Genomic DNA, 18,639 nt, shown 5'->3' on the forward strand with positions numbered 1-18,639 from the left:
GAATGCACAGTGGCTGTGTGTATCACAGTGAGAGAAAATTAAAGTAGGAGAAGAGGGTATTGTGACCTCATTTGGATGGGGCTAGGGTCTGCTTTTAGGAAGGATATTTAGGTAAAAGAGTACCAGGACGGGCAAGTGAGGACATCGGGAATATTGTTTTTGAGAGACTATCAAAGTATCAAAAAACCACAGAAATTGTTCAAAGGGAACCAGGCTTCCTTTCCTTCCTGGAAATGACCTATGACTTAATGCATATGGGTACATCCACATAAGCATTTTACATTTTTTTCCAGGAAATTCTTAAAAGGAGCTGAAGGAATAGGTTGTGTAGATTTACATGGAAAACACCATAATCAAGCAAATCCTCTCCCCAAAAGGCTCAGAGGATGGAAACCTCCTGGCCAGTGCTCAAAACTCCAGTATGTCTTGCTTCTGAGCCTAACAGGCTGAGTCAGGGGAAGAGATAGGAGTGAGACAACTTTTCTTATCTCTCTTTAGAGCTATTACCACAGCACCTTCTGACGGAGGAGAGCAGGCACCTAAACCTGTCTTGTCCACAGGTGGTTCCACAGAGACCCTCATAGCACCTGGCTCTTAGTAGATGTTGAATAGAAACTTATCAACTTCCTCTTAAAAAACATAACGATGCTCATCCCCTTGCCAGTAGACCCTGCGTTGCCTATCAGACCAGGCCTAGCATATACGTTACTAAATGTTTCTGAGTTGAATGAAATGGAAAGGGGAAATACAAAAGCAGAGAAAACAGTGAGAGGACCTCTATCCCTGTGGGCTGGAATGAAGGGAGCATACCAAGTGACTGAAAGTGGGAAAAGGACGGGGGCATCTATACGGGAAAAGAGGCTGTTTCCTCCCTTCTTCCATCCTATATCCAGAAAGTAGAGAAAGAAATGAAATGAGGTCAGTACTCACTAGAGAGGAAATAACTAGCCTTGGCTGAGAGATTTTTATCAGAAGTAATGCAGTAAGTGCTTTGAGTATCAGACAATGATGTTGATATTGCTCCTGTACTTCATAATGCAAGATAGGCAGAGGAGAGGGAATTTTTTTCAGTCCAGAAAAATTGCCCATCCCTTCCTCACAACATTTTGCCTGTGAAGAGAGACTGTGCATAAGCCTCAAGTCGGCTTGGTGATTGTAAGTCAGGGACACTGAGAAGGAGGGGGATCTTGTTGTGAGGACTGAGGAGGGAAGGAGAGGAGGGGAAACAGGAAGTTCCTAGGCCAGCTGAGGTTTTTTGTTTTGGTTTGGCTTTTTGCTTGTTTGTTAGCTTGTCTTGGTGGTGGTCACCTCGGGAGTCCTGAACGGATCTAATCTAGGGCTGGGGAATTCAGTGCACCCATTCACCTCAAAACCCACTTTGCCTCTCTTAATCTGGGCAGATCTGGCTGACCAGTCACAACTGAGGATCTAGTCCGTCAGCAAGTGGGTGGGGAATTCAACCCCCTGGGAGAAGAGTTGCTGCAGCGTTGGAGGAGGGCAGAAGGCGGGGTAAGTTTGGTGAGAAACTCTGTAATTTCCTTTTTTACTTTCACAACAATAGTGCAGAATCCAGAATGGATGTCCTCTTCGTAGCCATCCTTGCTGTGCAACTTATCCTAGGTAAGTTCACTTCTCCCCCTGAGCTCTTGGACTAGGTCTTCTATCATAAGTGGGGTAGAAGAAAAGAAAAATGAGGAGAGGGTGAGAGGCGCAATTTGATGGAGGGTGATAACACCCATCTGTGCCAGAGTCCAGTTGGGGGGAGGGGGAGGGGCCTGGAACATAGAGCCAGAAAAAGGGGAAGAAAGCAGAGTCCTGTCAAAGAAGAGACAAGCTTATGTGGATGGAGCCCCAGATACTTGGAGGTCCTGACAAGAGTGACCTTAGCTCTCCATCACCAGAGTTGAGTAAGATGGAAAGGGACTCCAGAGAGGGTGGAGGAGATAGGTGGGCTCCTGGAAGATGGTGCAGTCTGAAACTGGTGAGAGAAGCCAGGGTATCTTCTTTCCCAGAGGGCTGGAGAAAAACCGTTATATTAGTAAGGAAACAGAAATGGGGGGGCGGGTGGCCTTTAGGGTAGTGGAGAACTGGCTTCCCTCCGGGAGAGAGTCCCAAAAGTAGCTTGGCTCCTTCCCTCCTTTGTTTCCAGGCTGCCAGGTACTCTCATTGTTTCCTTTTCCTCCAGATTCTTGTGTCATTGCCTGGGGTTCAGGGAGAGCATTCAAGGAGCTTAGGGAAATGTGGAGGCCTGGAGTCCTTGATCTAATCATGCCAAAGCCACATATTTTTAGTCCTGGGAAGGAAGAAAAACTAATGCAGATGGGTCATTTAGTCCAGCTGACTCATTTAAAGAAAGCGGATGTTAAGTGGCTTCTTCAGGATCGTTCTGCCAGTTAGCGGTGAATCTGGAACTAAAACCCAAGTCCAAAAACCTAAGATTTGTGTTTGTGTTAATGTGTGAGACACACCAAGAAGAGAAGGAGGGCTCTCACAAATCCAATACGGTGTGTGGAATACTGGGGAGGCAATTTGGAGTTCTTCTTTGCTGGCACCTCTGCCTCCTACCTTTTTTAGCTTTAGCTCTCATTTTGGGTTTACAGAATGTGAAGGGATTTGTTTTCTCTCTAGGAGTTCCTAAGTTGAAAGGGCGTGGAGTAACAGCCCTCATCATAGATATGGAGCCCCAAAGACTGAGAAGGGTTCAGAGGCAGTGAGATAGTAAGACCCTTGGAGGGGGAGGCAGAGAGAAAAGAAATTGATAGAGCTGAGGTCACCTTCTGGTGTCCTTATCTTGCTAAGGAGTTCCAGATGCTGCCTGACTTCTGGTCCTTGTCCCCATAGGACAAGAATATGAGGATGAAGAAGGACTGGAAGAGGATGATTATTATCAGGTGGTCTATTATTACACAGTCACTCCCAATTATGGTGAGTATGTAGAAGGCTCTGAGCTATAGCAGGATGCACAGAGGTTTTGGGGAGATTTAGTTCTGAGACTTTGCCTTTCTCTTTGCAATGGGAACAACTAGATCAGAGAGAAATTAGGCTATGAGCAAAGCCCTTATCAAGCCTCATAATGTTATTTCTCAAGCTAGTGATTTTCAATTCTTTGGAAACCAGCTGAAACAATTTGAAGATTTTCAAATTTGTAAATTATTTTCAATACCAGTTTGAAAACATAAATGCAGATACATTCAAAAACATTCTTAACATTCAAGTTCATTAGAATTAGATTACACCAATAAATTTTGCAACTTGAGCAAGTTAAAGTATTCTGAGCAGTTTCTACCTCCTTCCATTTCTTGACCTACTGCTACCTTTTTCATTTGTCACTACTGATTTTTTTCTTCTCCCCAGATGACTTCAGTGCAAATTTCACTGTTGATTACTCCATGTTTGAATCTGAGGACAGACTGGTGAGCGACCTCTACATCTAAGATGGTCAGGATAGTTAACAGTTAAAAAAAGAACTGGGCAGTGTCGAAATATAAATGATTAGCAGGAATGCAAATGAGTTAGTGAAATGGAACTGGGAAAGAGGCCCAAAGCAGATATGTTAACCACAGTTGGGGAAGAGAATAAAACCAGAATTCAGTAGGTTTGTGAAGACATTGAGAGTGAGGGTGGGGAATTGGTGATGGGATAGGGTACATAATCTATGCAAACGTAAGGTAGGGAGGATCCCTGAGCTTAAGTTTTGGGGGATGGGGGGTGCAGGAGAAGGAGTCTAAACAGAAAAACTCTGAGGATGTTGGATGGGAGCAATGATAACTCTGTGTTTCTTGATCCTACTGAGGGCAGAACAGGTTGGATAAGGAGGTAAGGGAAGCAGCAGAGACCACCATTAGCCATGAAACAGAAGGTGCACACACTCAGAAGCCGGAAACAGTGAAACCAATGACAAGGGAACCAGTAAGTGGGTTGGGGATGGTGGGGTGGGGCGGGGCGGGGTGAGGGGGGCAGTGGTGGATCCCAGGGCTGGTGACAGAGAACAGAGGGAGGTGTCTAGCTCAGCTTGGCCATCACACCTCAATTCACACTTACAAAACATTTAGGACAAAATGAAGAGGTTCATATCCATGTTTAATTACATATATATCTGAGAGCATCTGACATAGGCAAGTGTTTTAGTCAGTGGAAGGACAGAAATCAGAATACACTGGCCTCAAAGACTCTTAGAAGGTGAGATATACTTTGAAGAATAGGTAAGCTTTTGAGTGGCAGTAAGTTATGAAAGTAGAAAAATAATTAGAAGGAAGAATGGCAGATGTAAGAGCTACATTGGTGAGGGGACAGAATATGGCATGTTTGGTGGATAGGTATGATTGAAGGAGAAGGTGTATGGGAAGGAACAGTGGGAAATTTTTTAAAAAATTAACCTTTACAAGTCTCCTAATACTTTCTTGGTAATTTCACATAGGGAAAGCAGTAGGGCTGAATCACAAGAGAATTTGAAATGTCAGTGGAGTGGAGAGAGATGCATGAGATTTACATCATTCTGGAAACAATCCATTAAAGGCTTGGACTAGGGAAATAGCATTTTGAATGAAGAGGAGAAAAATAAATATTTTGAAGAAAATGCAATGAGCAATAAATGAGGAGAGAGTTGAAATAGCTTACAAGTTTCAAATATGGATGTCTGGGAAAATGGCTGACCAAAAGGGGAACTGTGAAAGGTCAGAATGGTTTAGGACTGAAGTTATAAATTAGGTATTTATATAAATTAGGTATTGGCCAAGCTGAATTTATGGTGACAACCCTATGAGGGTGTTCTAAAGGTAGCTGTCCTAAAGGTAGCTGACCGACATCAGAGCTACAGTTCTAAGGGGCAAAGTCAGAGTTACGAAAGTAGACAAGCTCAATAGAGCCAGTACACAGAAGACCAAAGGCCAATGACTATGCCTGTAGTTAGCAGGAGGAAGAGGAATCAACCAAGGAAATGGAGAAGAACTGATTAAAGGGGTAGGCAGAGAGCCAAGTCTGTATTATAGAATCTAGAGGATAAAGTTTAATATAATCAATAAAAAGCAACGAAGAAGCCAAAGAAAAGGAGGTCATTGGTAGCTCCAAAGAAAGAAGTTTTAGAGTGGTTAAGCAAAAGTTAAGTTTTTGTGGAGTTAGAGAGGGAGTACCTTGTGAAGAAGGTAAAGGAGAATATAGACCAATTATTTGAGAAATCTGGTAGTGAAAAAAGAGAAGCAACAGCCAGAAAGGGCAAGAGGATCAAAGTGTAGCCTGAATATAGTTGAACACAGATGGGAGGAATCAGTAAGAATGAAAGTTGGTGATTGATGACAAGGACGAGGAAATATTTTAAGGTATATAGTAGGCTCCATTTAGATTGTAAACTCTCTGAAGAAAGGAGCAAGGTCTTTTTTTTTTTTTAAGATTTTATTTATTTATTTGACAGACAGAGATCACAAGTAGGCAGAGAGGCAGGCAGAGAGAGAGGAGGAAGCAGGCTCCCTGCCGAGCAGAGAGCTGATGCGGGGCTTGATCCCAGAACCCTGGGATCATGACCTGAGCTGAAGGCAGAGGCTTTAACCCACTGAGCCACCCAGGTGCCCCAAGGAGCAAGGTCTTAATCACACTTAAATCCCCACTGTAGCACCTGCGCAGTGACTAAGCATAGTGTCATGCACATAACAGATAAAAAAATACACATTGTTGAATGGAGCTGACCCTCCCTGGTATGCTCAGGAGGCTGAAAGGCACAGAGGAAAGGACTCCTCATAGTTAAGGGGAGGAGAGCTGGATCTTTCTCTAAGTTCAGAAGAAAGAAACACTGAGGTCGTATAAAGAGATGGCTATCCTTCCAGAGGGGGAGGAGGGATGATAGGAAGGATGACACTGGCCTACCGTGGGGGAATGTCTGTATTTTAGCAGAGTCCAGATCTGAACGATGCTGTATCCAGTCTGCAGAGTCCTGTTCCCCTCCTCCTGTCCTGGGCCCTCGTTCAGGGGGGGATGTATTTCATGTAGAAGGTGAGAGTGCAGCCACTGGCCTTGGGGGAGTCCATGAAGTAATTTTTTACAAATATCTCTGGCTAGTGTTTCCAGCCTGGTCAATCAATTCTCTGCTGCTTGAAGGTCAAGGGGTCCCACTTAGAAAAATCCTCTCTAATTTTAAAGAAGTTTAGGAGATGTTGAGGCAAAGACTTTTCAAACGAGAGTCATTACTTTTTCTCAACTGGGAGAACTTCAGGACCTCCTACAGCAGAAGCAGGTGAAACAGAAGAAACCTCTCCAGATTTCCTTGAGGAATTAAAGCTTGTTCCAGCCAGGAGGTAGTTTAAGATATGGCAGAGGGCATAGTGGGAGGTGCCCTACAACCTGGCAGAGTCAAGAGGCAAAGTTCAGAGGCAGAAGGGGTGGTGGTTGGTTCCCTAAAAGTAGAGGAGAGATGGTGGAGGCAAGAAGGAGGGAAGAGAAGCCTGTGCTATAGGAAAGGGATTTAAAATTGGGATTCTAAATAACTATGGGTGAAGAGATTTACCAGAGGAAGGAATGAGGAGGGGAGGGGACACATCTTCCAGGAGATGAGGGAAATCTAGCCCAGAATATGAAATCTGGGGAGTTTTCATGGCGGGGGTGCGGGGGGCTAAGGGCTTCCTGAGCTTCCTGAGCCCCCTATTTTTCCCTTTTTCTTTGCTTTTTTAGGAGAAAGAAGGCTGCTACAACTCTTTTGATGGGGATTTGGGAAGAGGAAATTGGAAGATAAATAAATGAAATAACCTGGTTTCTGTCTACTCCTTCATAAGGGTCTGTTCTAATCTCACAATGCTAAAGAGAGCACCAGGATATGGGGGTGGAAGGGTAGAATAGAAAGGGAGTTAGGTGGCAGTAGAATTAGAGGGAATAGTTAGGACTGTGAATAAACCTGAAATGTGAAGAATGGAGAAGAGCACCAACAGACAGTTAATTTCATCTAATTCTAATATTTTATTACACACGGTGTTGAGACAGTGTGTTTGGGAAAAGAGAGTTGAGGTTTTTGTAGAACACTTCTTTCTTTTTATAAAATAAGCACATTGTTAAACATATGTAAAATATTAAAAACTACTTAGAATAGATCTTAAAAATTCACACCCTCCTCCACTTACACCCCCAACCCCCAACAAAGTGCCTTTTCCAGCGCTTAATTAGGGCAGGCAGGGACATACTTTAACTCTCTGTCCTCGAGACCCTAATCAGAACTGGTCTGCCCCCTTGCGGTCTCTTCGGTGCCACAACCTCAATCAACCCTCGGTCACCGAGCCTCTCCTTCGCCGCGCTGTACTTTGAGTACTGCAAGGGGCACTGAATAGTAAATTCCTGACTCTGTCATCTCCGGACTCGCCACCATCCCTCCTTCCAAGCCTTTCGAATCTTCTCCAGGGAACAAATAAAGGAAACGAAGGTGGACAAATGTCCACTAGGAAATCAGGGACCTACCCATACTCCGTTCCCTGCGCTAGAAGTCACAGAATTCAGGGCGCAGGGGCCGAGGGGCCCGGATAGAAAAGTCAGGAACAACCGAGTTCGGCTTTGACCTCTAGAGTCGTGGCTGGCTGGCATCTGAGCTGGTAACGTGCGTGGCGGGTTATGTAAGGAAAGGGCCAGAGGAGCCGCCCCAGTGGGAGTGCGCGAGAGGACGCGGTGTTCTCGGCGGCAGTCCCCACCCTCCTCACCCAGTAGGGCAGGAGGCACCCAACTTGTAGGAGGAGGAGGCGGAGAGGATGAAGCAGAAACCCGAGAGTCACGAGGGCCGCGCGACCCAGAGGGGGAGAGGATACACAGTGGGATACATCCATTCTCTCACTACACGTTGCAGACTCCAGTCGCTGATGGCTTCCACGTGCTGCCCTCGTGAGATGAGGCGCTCAGAGGGGAGGGGAGCAGCGGGGGAGGGGGGCGCTGCTACCGAGGAGGAACCCCGAGTCCCACATCACAACACGCGACCCGCAGATCTCACAACCAGTCTGCATACTCCAACCGCACGTCTTCTGCCCACCATCATCCTATTTAACGCCACGGGCTCCGCCCTTTTCCACTCTTTTCCCGTCCTCCTCCTTTTCTCATCACCGGGTCCTGTTCTCAGGCCGCATGTAGGGGCGGGGCACGGAATTATTCCCTTTCAGCCAATCGTCATCTACCTGGGTCTCTATTGGCCGAGCCCCTGTAGGCTGTAGCAAATTGAATGTGAACTTCGGTAACAAGAGTCACGTGCCACCGGCTAGACGGCCAATGAGGGTGCGAGGTCTGTGTACGCAGGGGTAAGGCACGTGCCCAGACGCACGTGTCGGGGAGGGGGGAGAGAAGGGGCGGGACCAGTGGGAGAGAGGCGGAGGTGGGCAGCAGAGACCCGCAGAGTTAGAGAAGGAGCAGGAGACAGCCTGGGCTGAGCGGACCGGCACGGGTGAGGAGGCTTGCAGGATAAGGAAGCGAACCGCGCGAGAGGATCAGACCCGGAGGGAGTAGGTTTTGGGACCGAAAGCAGATCTTGGTATTGGGAAGGATAGCATCACGTGGCAGACGCGACTGTAGAGGGTCCCGGCTCAGAGATCCCGATGAGAAAGATTGGGAAGAGGCGGGAGGGTCCTGTGGGGGTGGTTCCTACGGGGTCATTCGTCCCTACAGTTGTGTGGGTTACTGGGGATTTAGGGTTCTCCAGTAGCCTTCACTGCAGGGTCAGGCTGGGAACAGACCCGGCGAACAACTGTCAGGGGATAGTGTCAAGTCGGTTAATTTACTCTGAACAGAGGGGAGGGAAGAACAGTCTGTATCATACTGAGAAACTGTTCTGCGGAGGCCAGAGGGTTAGTCCAGGTTCTTAACTGAAGGGGGGGCGGGCAGGAGGAGGAGATGATTTTTTCTATTGTCTCTGAGACATGTAATGCTGGGGAGGAGAGAAGAGGTATTACCGTCCCACACAGTACACCCCAGTCTCCCAATCCATTTCCTAATTTCCAGGTTATGGTTACAAACTCCCTCGCTTTGCTCTTCAGTTGCAGGTTCCGATTTTTGGGTACTCCGGGAGTTGCTCTCCAGCCCCTGCTTCTGAACCTATGGATTCTCCAGCTAGCGTTTCCTCCTGTTCTTCCTACTCTCTCTCTTCCTCTTTTTCCACCTCCCCAGTGAACAGTGACTTTGGCCTCCTCTCCGATAGTGAGGGGGAGGACAAGGAGACCCATGACCCCATGTCCGACCCTGTCGGGCAAAGGGGAGGTTCTCGGCCCAGCCCTGGTCCTATCCGCTGCAGACAACGGCCCAAGGTTTCCAGCAACCAACATACAGCATCTCACTTGGAACAACGGTGCTTGGCCTCTCCTTTGGCAGGATCTGGGGTCAAAAGATCAAGAGATGGTGAATTACAGCCCAACATAAACATCCAGGGTTGTACCACAGAAGGAGACCTGCTTTTTGCTCAGAAGGTAAGAGAAAGCAGGAGAAAGGAGACAATACTAGAATGACTTAGCATCCAGATTGTTAGTAAGGACCCTATGAAGATAATGTTGGTTCCCAGATTTGGAGGTGGGGAGGAACCGTACTGTATGGGCAATTCTCAGTCCTCTCATAGCCTTTGTTCTGTTTTCCTACAGTGTAAAGAGCTTCAAGGATTCATTCGCCCTCTCACAGACCTACTGAATGGGCTGAAGACCGGTCGATTTGAGAGAGGTAATTATCTGATTAGTTGCGATTATCTGGGCTAGGTTCATCTCTTTCTCTTTCTCTCAATGTTTTAAATGTGTATTTCTCTTAAACCTTCATATGATACATTATTACCTTTCTGCATCTGTGATTTAATTTCTTTAGGTGCATTTATTCTAACCCTGTTCTGTCCTTCCTTTCCCTGACGAAATTCTTGAATCTCAACCCCTGATGCCTTTCTCTCTCCCTGACCCCAGGATTGAGCAGTTTCCAGCAGAGTGTGGCAATGGATAGAATCCAGCGTATTGTAGGTGTTTTGCAGAAGCCACAGATGGGGTAAGTTCCCCTGGTTCTTTCCTCGGTACTTCGTAAAAAAAAAAAGGAGATATCTATAATCCTGTCTTGTTGCTTTTTCACAGTTAATGGCTTTTTAAAGAAATGTCTTTTTCACAGGGAACGTTACCTAGGAACCTTGCTACAGGTAGAAGGGATGTTAAAGACTTGGTTTCCTCATATAGCTGCCCAAAAGTCATCACTGGGTAATAGCAGGCATCAGCTGACCAAGGTGAGAACTTGTAAAACTGAGGGGGGGTGGGGAAATAAGGAAACAAAGTGTACCTGCAGAAATGGGTTCCTTCTTCTGTTTTCTCTTGAGTCTTTTCCTCTTTTCCAACAGGTTTCCTTTCAGGGGAGGGAATGCCTCACCTTCCTACACTGTCTTGATTCCTGTATGGTTTTTGTTCTGTTTTGTTCTGATCAGTACAAAGAACTTCATGAAGTTTAACCCTATCCTTCATGTTGCAGCTTATCTGCTTTCTGCATAGATACAGAAGGCTTTTCACCTGGCCAAATGAGTGATGCAGGAAGAGTTCTTAGCTTTTCTCTATAAATCCTTTCTTCTCTGTTGCCCTAAAACTCTTTCCTTCTCCCTCTTTTTACTCCTACCCAAGTATCCTTGTACCAAATCCTCTGGAAGGGTGGGCTTCAAGGACTGGTCATAACAAGTATATCACTGGGAGGGGAGGAAGGCTGTCATGTGTGCATAGAAGGACCTGTGTGGAAGTGACCTGTTTTTTTGTGCCTTCAAATAATAGGATATTTATTATCTCCTCGAATGACAGGGAGGGTAAAATCTCCTATAGATAATGGACAGTCCTTCTTGTATTCTATTAACCATAGTCATTATTGCTGTGGGAATAACTCACTTAAAAATAAGCAGGGGAGCCTGGGTAGCTCAGTCATTAAGCATCTGCCTTCGGCTCAGGCCATGGTCCCAGGGTCCTGGGATCGAGCCAGGAACCCCGAGCCCCACAATGGCCTCCTGGCTCAGCGAGGAGCCTGCTTCTCCCTCTCCCACTCCCCCAGCTTGTGTTCCTTCTCCCACTGTGTCTCTCAAATAAATAAATAAAATCTTTAACTTACATTTAAGAAACTCAACAAAGGGAAATTAAAATTTAAAATACAGGGGCGCCTGGGTGGCTCAGTGGGTTAAGCCGCTGCCTTCGGCTCAGGTCATGTTCTCAGGGTCCTGGGATCGAGTCCCATATCAGGCTCTCTGCTCAGCAGGGAGCCTGCTTCCCTCTCTCTCTCTCTCTGGCTGCCTCTCCATCTACTTGTGATTTCTCTCTGTCAAATTAATAAATAAAATATTTAAAAAAATTTTAAATACAGAAATTGGTGAATGATGATTCCAACTAAAAATAGACTTTTAAGAAAGAAGCTCCAAAACAAATTATTTTTAAAACAGTGAGAACCTATGGGACTGTTTGTTTTATTTTGCCTGTCTGAATGTCCAGTGCCTGATATAGTGTGTGGTACATAACAAGCCTTCAAGTATTGGTTCAGTAAATGAAAGTATAATTAGGTTATTAAAACTTTTAATCATTGCCTGGCAGAAAATGAGCTGTTGCATAAAACGAGGTATGTTTCCATTGCAAAGAGTCCCCAGGGAAAGAAAAGTTTTAAGCAACGAAGTGGAATTAATCTGAAAGCTCTCTCACATATTTTTTTTTCTTCTTGTCTCCCCTTTCTAGCATTTTCCAAGCCACCACAGTTCCTCAGCTGCTTCCTCTCCTGCACCTCCCATGGAAAAGACGGACCAGACACAGCTAGGACATCTACTGTTGAAACCAAAGCAGCCTTGGCATCTCACTGAATGGCCAACTATGCACCTGACTTGGATCCACACCACTCCAATTTGCAACCCCCCCCTCAGTTCCCCAGGTACCATTTCCTTTAGCCATGGTCCTTTAGGCACTGGAGCCAGCATTGGTGTCATCCTTTTTGTCCAGCATGGAGTGCAGCCCTTCACCCACTCTGCCCCAGCCTCTCCAGTTCCACCCACTACAGCATCTCCTGTCATCCCTGGTGATCCTAAGAAACTCTCTGGAGATGGACCTTATTGCCACCACTTGCCAGTAACTCTGCCACCAGATTGGGGCTGTACCCGATCTGGTCCTAGTCTACCCACCATGGTCAGAGAGATGACTGTGGGACAGCTAGAGCAATGGAGAAGCCATCCTCCAGTTGCTCCTGATGTCCATTCTCTCAACCCCTAATCCAGGACTTGAGACTGTGGTTTCTGATTTGTGTAAATATATGTCTCTGTCATCTATTTTTTTTTTTTACTTTTAATGTGTGCATTTGTGTTGAGGGAAGAGAAGTCCTTTTTGATTAAAGAAATTTTATACCTAAACAGTTTGTTGATTGAAGGAAGTTGCAACTTTCTGCTCTAAGTACCAGTATCGATCCTCTGAGCTGCAGAGAAGGAAGGGGGTGGGAATGTTTGTGACAGTGAGCTCCAGCAAGTTATATATATATATATATATGTTTTTTTTAAGATTTTATTTATTTATTTGACAGAGAGAGAGATCTCAAGTAGGCAAAGAGGAAGGCAGAGAGAGAGGGGGAAACAGGCTCCCCACTGAGCAGAGAGCCCGATGTGGGGCTCAATCCAAGGACCCTGGGATCATGACCTGAACAGAAGGCAGAAGCTTAAGCCACTGAGCCACCCAGGCGCCCATATATATATATATGTATATATATATATATATATATATATATATATATATATATATATATTTTTAAGATTTTATTTATTTATTTATTTATTTTGAGAGAAAGAGAACATGAGAAGGGATAAGGTCAGAGGGAGAAGCAGACTCCCCTCCAAGCAGGGAGCCCGATTCGGTTCTTGATCCCGGGACTCCAGGATCATGACCTGAGCTGAAGGCAGTTGCTCAACGAACTGAGCCACCCAGGCACCTGAGCTCCAGCAAGTTAGAAGTCTGGATGGGATGATAAAAATCCTGTGGACAAAAATGATGACAAAAGTCCTCTCTGTGGAGAGCAAATGAGACTACAGCTGGTTTCCTAGGGACCACTCCTGGGATGGTTACAGGGTTTGGAATTGGACTTGTGTTTTCATTTAGTCTCAGAGACTAGTACCTTTCCCTTTTGTAGTCTTCCAGCTGGCCCAGACTAGCAGATTCTCCTCTGGGATAGCTCTCTGCTTTGATGAGAGCTGTTGATGCTTGTGGATAAATGCATATGTCATCTTCTGTGGGCAGAGGAGGGACACAAGAACCAGAACACCCTGGGGCGCCTGGGTGGCTCAGTGGGTTAAAGCCTCTGTCTTTGGCTCAGGTCATGATCCCAGGATCCTGGGATTGAGCCCTACATCGGGCTCTCTGCTCAGTGGGGAGCCTGCTTCCCACTCTCTCTGTCTCTGCCTGCCTCTCTGCCTACTTGTGATCTCTGTCTGTCAAATAAATAAATAAAAAATCTTAAAAAAAAAAAAAAAAAAGAACCAGAACACCCACTGTCATTGTCTGTTTCTTTTTTTTTTTTTTAAAGATTTTATTTTATTTATTTGACAGAGAGAGATCACAAGTAGGCAGAGAGGCAGAGAGAGAGAGAGAGAGGAGGAAGCAGGCTCCCTGCTGAGCAGAGAGCCCGATGCGGGACTCGATCCCAGGACCCCGAGATCATGACCTGAGCCGAAGGCAGCGGCTTAACCCACTGAGCCACCCAGGCGCCCCTGTCATTGTCTGTTTCAAAGAGGAAGTGGTGCCCTAGAACTGTCCGAATGGGGAGTCTCCTCAGACACTGGGCCACATCTTTTTTCAAAAAGCTGCAGGAGGGGCACCAGCGTGGCTCAATCTGTCAAGCTTAAGCATCCGACTCTTGATTTTGGCTCCCGTTGTGAAATCAAACCCCATGCTGGGCATGGAGCCTACTTGAGAGTCTCTCTCTCCCTCTCCCTCTGCCCTTCCCCCACTAAAATATATAAATCAATCTTAAAAAAAAAAAAAAGGCTGCAACTAAATGTATGCAAGAGTAAAGAAAGCTACCCAGCGTTATCAGGAGGCAAACATGACAGTCTGTTAATTTATCTATATCTACCTTTCTCTGTATATCACACTGACTCATTTGTCCCAGTTTCCACCAAAACCATGTCTTCTCCCATCCTAAGCCTTGGCAGTGTATCAGACTACTTGATCATTTTAGTTATTGTTTATTGGCTACTTAGCATGTTTCTCACAGCTAGTTATACATCTTTCCCCTATTTCTCAAGTCCCTGTTCTCAGGGAACAATTGTCTTTGGTTTCAGAGAACATGACCTCCTTTCTATTTCATTTCATTTCATATTTCATTAATTTCATTTCATATTTCATTAATTTCATTTCATTCATTTTATATGGAACATGAGCAGAGAGAGGGGCAGAGGGAGAGGGAGAAGCAGACTCCCTGCTAAGCAAGGAGCCGCATGCAGGGCTCAATCCCAGGACCCCTGAGATCATGACCTGAGCCAAAAGCAGATGCTTAACCAATTGAGCCCCCAGGCTTGCCGCATGACCTCCTTTCTAAGGCAAACCTCTCCGTTTGTGCTCTGCATTACCTTTCTCCTCTGGAACTTTTGCTGTATCATTTATTCCCTCTTTATCTTGTAACTTCACATTGTTCTTGAATTATTTATTTTTTTCTCCTACAAATAATATTTATTCCTCCCACAAGTGAGACCAGGTCTCCCCTTCTAGAAAACATCTCTTGAGTCTGATTGTCCTCCTTCTCCTCTTTTCCTCAAGGATCCAGGGATCCTTGGGATCCTAGGATCCAGCCCTGCGTTGGGTTCCCGGCTCAGCCAGGAATCTTCTGCTTCCTCTGCCCCTTCCCCATTCTCCACCCCGCCCCCCAACCTGGCTTGTGTTTGCTCTCTCTCTCTCAAATGAGTAAATAAAATCTTTTTTAAAAATTAAAAAAGAAAAGATTTTATCTATCAAAGAGAGCATGCACATACAAGCAGCAGGGAGGGGCAGAGGGAGAAGCAGACTCCATACGAGCAGGGAGCCCAATGCAGGGGCTTGAACCCAGGATCCTGAGATCATGACCCAAACCTAAAGGCAGACAGTTAAAGCACTGAACCACTCAGGAGCCTCCAGGATCAGGTATTCTAATGTAGCTTCCACCAAATCAACAGTCCAAGCACAAAGTCTATTTGCTTCAAGCTCTCTGTAGCATTTGACATTCTTGATGCTACCTACTGAAACTCTCCTCCCTTGGATCCCATGACAGCACACTATCCTAATCCTCCTCTTACCTACCTGGCAGCAACTTCCCTATTCCTTAATGGCCCCACTTCTGCCTGCTCTAGAGAGTGGGTATTCCCTTAGGTTCAGTCCTTGATCCTCTACTCTTCTCTGACTATATTCTTTCACTTAAAGATTTCATGTCTCATGGTTTTATTGCCTCAACTTTGAAGACTTCTGAATCCCCATTTCTAGTCCCACTCTCTCCCCTGGAAGACATACTGAAAGTCTACATCTCTGCTGAACAATTCTATTTATATGTTATTGACACCTAAATACTGTTGAAAATTTCAGCATTTTAGAGCCAAGAGTTATCATTCACTCCCCTAATTTTTTATTTTTATTTTTTAAAGATTTTATTTATTTGACAGAGAGAGACATAGCGAGAGAAGGAACACAGCAGAGGGAGAGGAGAGGGAGAAGCAGCTCCCTGAGCAGGGAGTGCTCCCCATTGAGCAGGGAGCCCAATGTGGGACTTGATCCCAGGACCCTGGGATCATGACCGGAGACAAAGGCAGATGCTGACACTTAACGACTGAGCCATCCAGGCACACCATCACCTCCCTAATTTTTTAGATGAGGAAATTTTGGTGGCTTGTGCAAGACAACACAACATGGGTATAGAACTCTGGGTTTCCAGTCTGGTGCTTTTTCCAGAAGTCACCGATCAAAATATTATCTTTCCTTTAAAGATGTCCTGTTCTTCCTTTTTATACGCTTTTTCTTCTGTTAACACTATCTATGCTACCATCATTTTTTCTAGATAACTGAACTTCAAACTTGGTGCCATTCAGTCACCAAATCCTATATATTTTTTTTTTTCTTAAGATTTTATTTGTCAGAGGAGAGCATAAGCAGAGGGAGAAGCAGGCTTCCTGCTGAGCAAGAAATCTGATGCGGGGACTCAGTCCCAGGACCCTGGCATCTGGACCGACCTGAAGGCAGAGGTTCAACCTACTGAGCCACCCAGGGGTCCCACCAAATCCTTTTTGTTCCGTATTTGGAATGTCTCTCTCTTTTTTTTTTTTTAAGAGTTTTTTTTTTTTTTAGATTTTTATTTATTTATTGGACAGAGAGATCACAAGTAGGCAGAGAGGCAGGCAGAGTGAGAGGAGGAAGCAGGCTCCCCGCTGAGCAGAAAGCCTGATGTGGGGCTCGATCCCAGCACCCTGGGATCATGACCCGAGCCGAAGGCAAAGGCTTAACCCACTGAGCCACCCAGACGCCCCTGGAATGTCTCTTAAAATCCATTTCTTCCTACCCATTTCATTGCCACATCTTTGGCCTAAACTTTAATTATAACATTAGTCTCTCTTACTTTTAATCCCTTCTCACTGATACCAGAGTACTTTTCCTAGAACAGTGTTTTGCATGTCATTTCCTTTTTTTTTTTTTAAGATATAATTTATTTGACAGAGATCACAAGTAGGCAGAGAGGCAGGCAGAGAGAGAGAGAGAGGGAGGCAGTCTCCCCGTTGAGCAGAGAGCCCCATGCGGGGCTCGATCCCAGGACCCCAGGATCATGACCTGAGCCAAAGGCAGAGGCTTTAACCCACTGAGCCACCCAGGTGCCCCTTCCTTTTTCTTTTTTAAATAAAGATTTTTTAAAATTTATTTTTATTTATTTGACAGACAGAGATCACAAGTAGGCAGAGAGGCAGGCAGAGAGAGAGGAGGGGAAGCAGGCTCCCTGACAAGCAGAGAGCCCGATGCAGGGCTCTATCCCAGGACCCTGGGATCATGACCTGAGCTGAAGGCAGAGGCTTTAACCCACTGAGCCACCCAGGCGCCCCTTAAATAAAGATTTTATTTATTTATTTGACAGAGATCACAAATAGGCAAAGAGGCAGACAGAGAGAGGGGGAAGCAGTCTCCTTGCTGAGGGAGCCTGATGTGGGCCTCGATCCCAGGACCCTGAGATCATGACCCCAGCTGAAGGCAGAGGCTTAACCCACTGAGCCACCCAGGTGCCCCCGCATGTTATTTCCTATTCAAATTGTTCAACAGCTCCTCAGTGCTTTGAGAAGTTCAAAGCCTTTAGTCAAAGTCTTTGTTTCTCCTTCTATTCCCCTACTTGATACCTCTGTTCACTTTTTTTTCACCCTTGATGAACAGTTAAGACTTTTTAACTCTAAACCTTTGTTCATGCTCATCACCTTGCCCAGCCTTTCTTGCTTCTGTCAATTAAACCCTACCCCCTTTTAAGAGACTAACTCAAGTCCTTCTACCAATTACTTTCTCCACTAAACATGATATATAAGCTGTCTTTGGCCCTTTATTTCATCAAATGAGACCATGCACATAAAGTGCCCATACAGGTTTTGGAATATAACAGATTCTCAAAAACGTTACTTTCCCTCTTCTTTTATTTAAAAAAAATTATTTTATCTCATTTGATTCCCATGACAAATTTTTTTCCCATGACAAATGTTGTGTGATTAAAGGCAACTACCCAAATCTACCATTGTTGCCCAGACCAGTCATATCTAATATATGTAAACAAATGAGCACAACTGTGTTCTAATAAGGTTTTATTTACAAAAACAGGAGTGAGGGGCACCTGGGTGACTCAGTCATTAAGCGTCTCAGGTCATGATTCCAGGGTCCTGGGATTGACCCTGCATTGGGCTCCCTGCTCCCCATGGGAAGCCAGCTTCTCCCTCTCACTCTCCCCCTGGTTGTGTTCCCTCTCTCGCTGTGTCTCTCTGTCAAATAAATTAATATATATTTTTTAAAATCTCTGCTTTAGGGGCACCCGGGTGGCTCAGTGGGTTAAAGCCTCTGCTTTCAGCTCAGGTCATGATCCCAGGGTCCTGGGATGGAGCCCGGTATCCAGCTCTCCGCTCAGCAGGGAGCCTGCATCCCCCTCTCTATCTGCTTGCCTCTCTGCCTACTTGTGATCTGTCAAATAAACGGATAAAATCTTAAAAAAAAAAAAGATTTTATTTATTTGTCAGAGAGAAAGAGAGAGCGCGATAGAGCAGGGAGGAGTGCAGAGGGAGAAGCAGGCTCCCCGCTGAGCAAGGTGCCCTGTGTGGGACACTTGTGCGCCTTTCTTTTTTTGAGTCTTTCTCTACTGTTTTCCAGTAGCCACTAGATCTGAATTTATGTGAATAACCACAGATGGATATGTTAAGTAACATATGAATAAAAGAAAAGCTGTTTCCACAGTGAAGAAATAAAGGAAATATTACTACTAGGTCTCACTGGGAGGCTAAATGGATAGTAGTCCTAAAAGTCTTCAACTCAGGCGCGTGGCTGGCTGAGTCCGTGGAGCAACGGACTCGATCTCGGGGATGGGGGTTGGGGGGCTTGGAGGGGACTGGGGGGGAAGTGGGTGGGTTCAAGCCCCACCTTTGGTATGGAGATTGCTTAAGAACAAAATCTTAATTTAAAAAAAGAAAGAAAGAAAAAAGAAAAGTCT

At 45.5% G+C, this 18,639-nt stretch overlaps 2 protein-coding genes across 5 annotated transcripts; both read left to right on the plus strand.

Moving 5' to 3' along the window:
- Nucleotides 1-1,022: 1,022 nt before the first annotated feature.
- On the plus strand, nucleotides 1,023-6,736 carry C10H1orf54 (chromosome 10 C1orf54 homolog). Of its 3 annotated transcripts, none has more exons than XM_032301386.1 (7): nucleotides 1,029-1,155; nucleotides 1,562-1,620; nucleotides 2,842-2,925; nucleotides 3,355-3,413; nucleotides 3,799-3,909; nucleotides 5,884-5,982; nucleotides 6,658-6,736. In XM_032301386.1, exons 2-6 carry the CDS (start codon nucleotides 1,575-1,577, stop codon nucleotides 5,977-5,979), a joined length of 396 nt encoding a protein of 131 aa, XP_032157277.1. In that variant the 5' UTR covers nucleotides 1,029-1,155; nucleotides 1,562-1,574; the 3' UTR covers nucleotides 5,980-5,982; nucleotides 6,658-6,736. The 3 variants fall into 3 exon arrangements, with proteins under 3 accessions (XP_032157278.1, XP_032157277.1, XP_032157276.1); XM_032301385.1 differs by having other exon boundaries at nucleotides 1,035-1,155; nucleotides 5,881-5,982; XM_032301387.1 differs by lacking the exon at nucleotides 5,884-5,982 and having other exon boundaries at nucleotides 1,023-1,155.
- Nucleotides 6,737-7,054: 318 nt separating this feature from the next.
- CIART (circadian associated repressor of transcription) lies at nucleotides 7,055-12,402 on the plus strand. 2 transcript variants are annotated; one of them, XM_032301379.1, is made up of 6 exons: nucleotides 7,055-8,453; nucleotides 8,985-9,410; nucleotides 9,579-9,654; nucleotides 9,885-9,963; nucleotides 10,081-10,192; nucleotides 11,661-12,402. In XM_032301379.1, the coding sequence occupies exons 2-6, from the start codon at nucleotides 9,045-9,047 to the stop codon at nucleotides 12,183-12,185; spliced, it is 1,158 nt and encodes a 385-aa protein (XP_032157270.1). In that variant the 5' UTR covers nucleotides 7,055-8,453; nucleotides 8,985-9,044; the 3' UTR covers nucleotides 12,186-12,402. The 2 variants fall into 2 exon arrangements, with proteins under 2 accessions (XP_032157270.1, XP_032157271.1); XM_032301380.1 differs by having other exon boundaries at nucleotides 7,056-8,395.
- The last annotated feature ends 6,237 nt before the right edge of the window (nucleotides 12,403-18,639 follow it).

Source organism: Mustela erminea, chromosome 10, assembly GCF_009829155.1.
Source record: "Mustela erminea isolate mMusErm1 chromosome 10, mMusErm1.Pri, whole genome shotgun sequence".
NCBI lineage: Eukaryota > Metazoa > Chordata > Mammalia > Carnivora > Mustelidae > Mustela > Mustela erminea.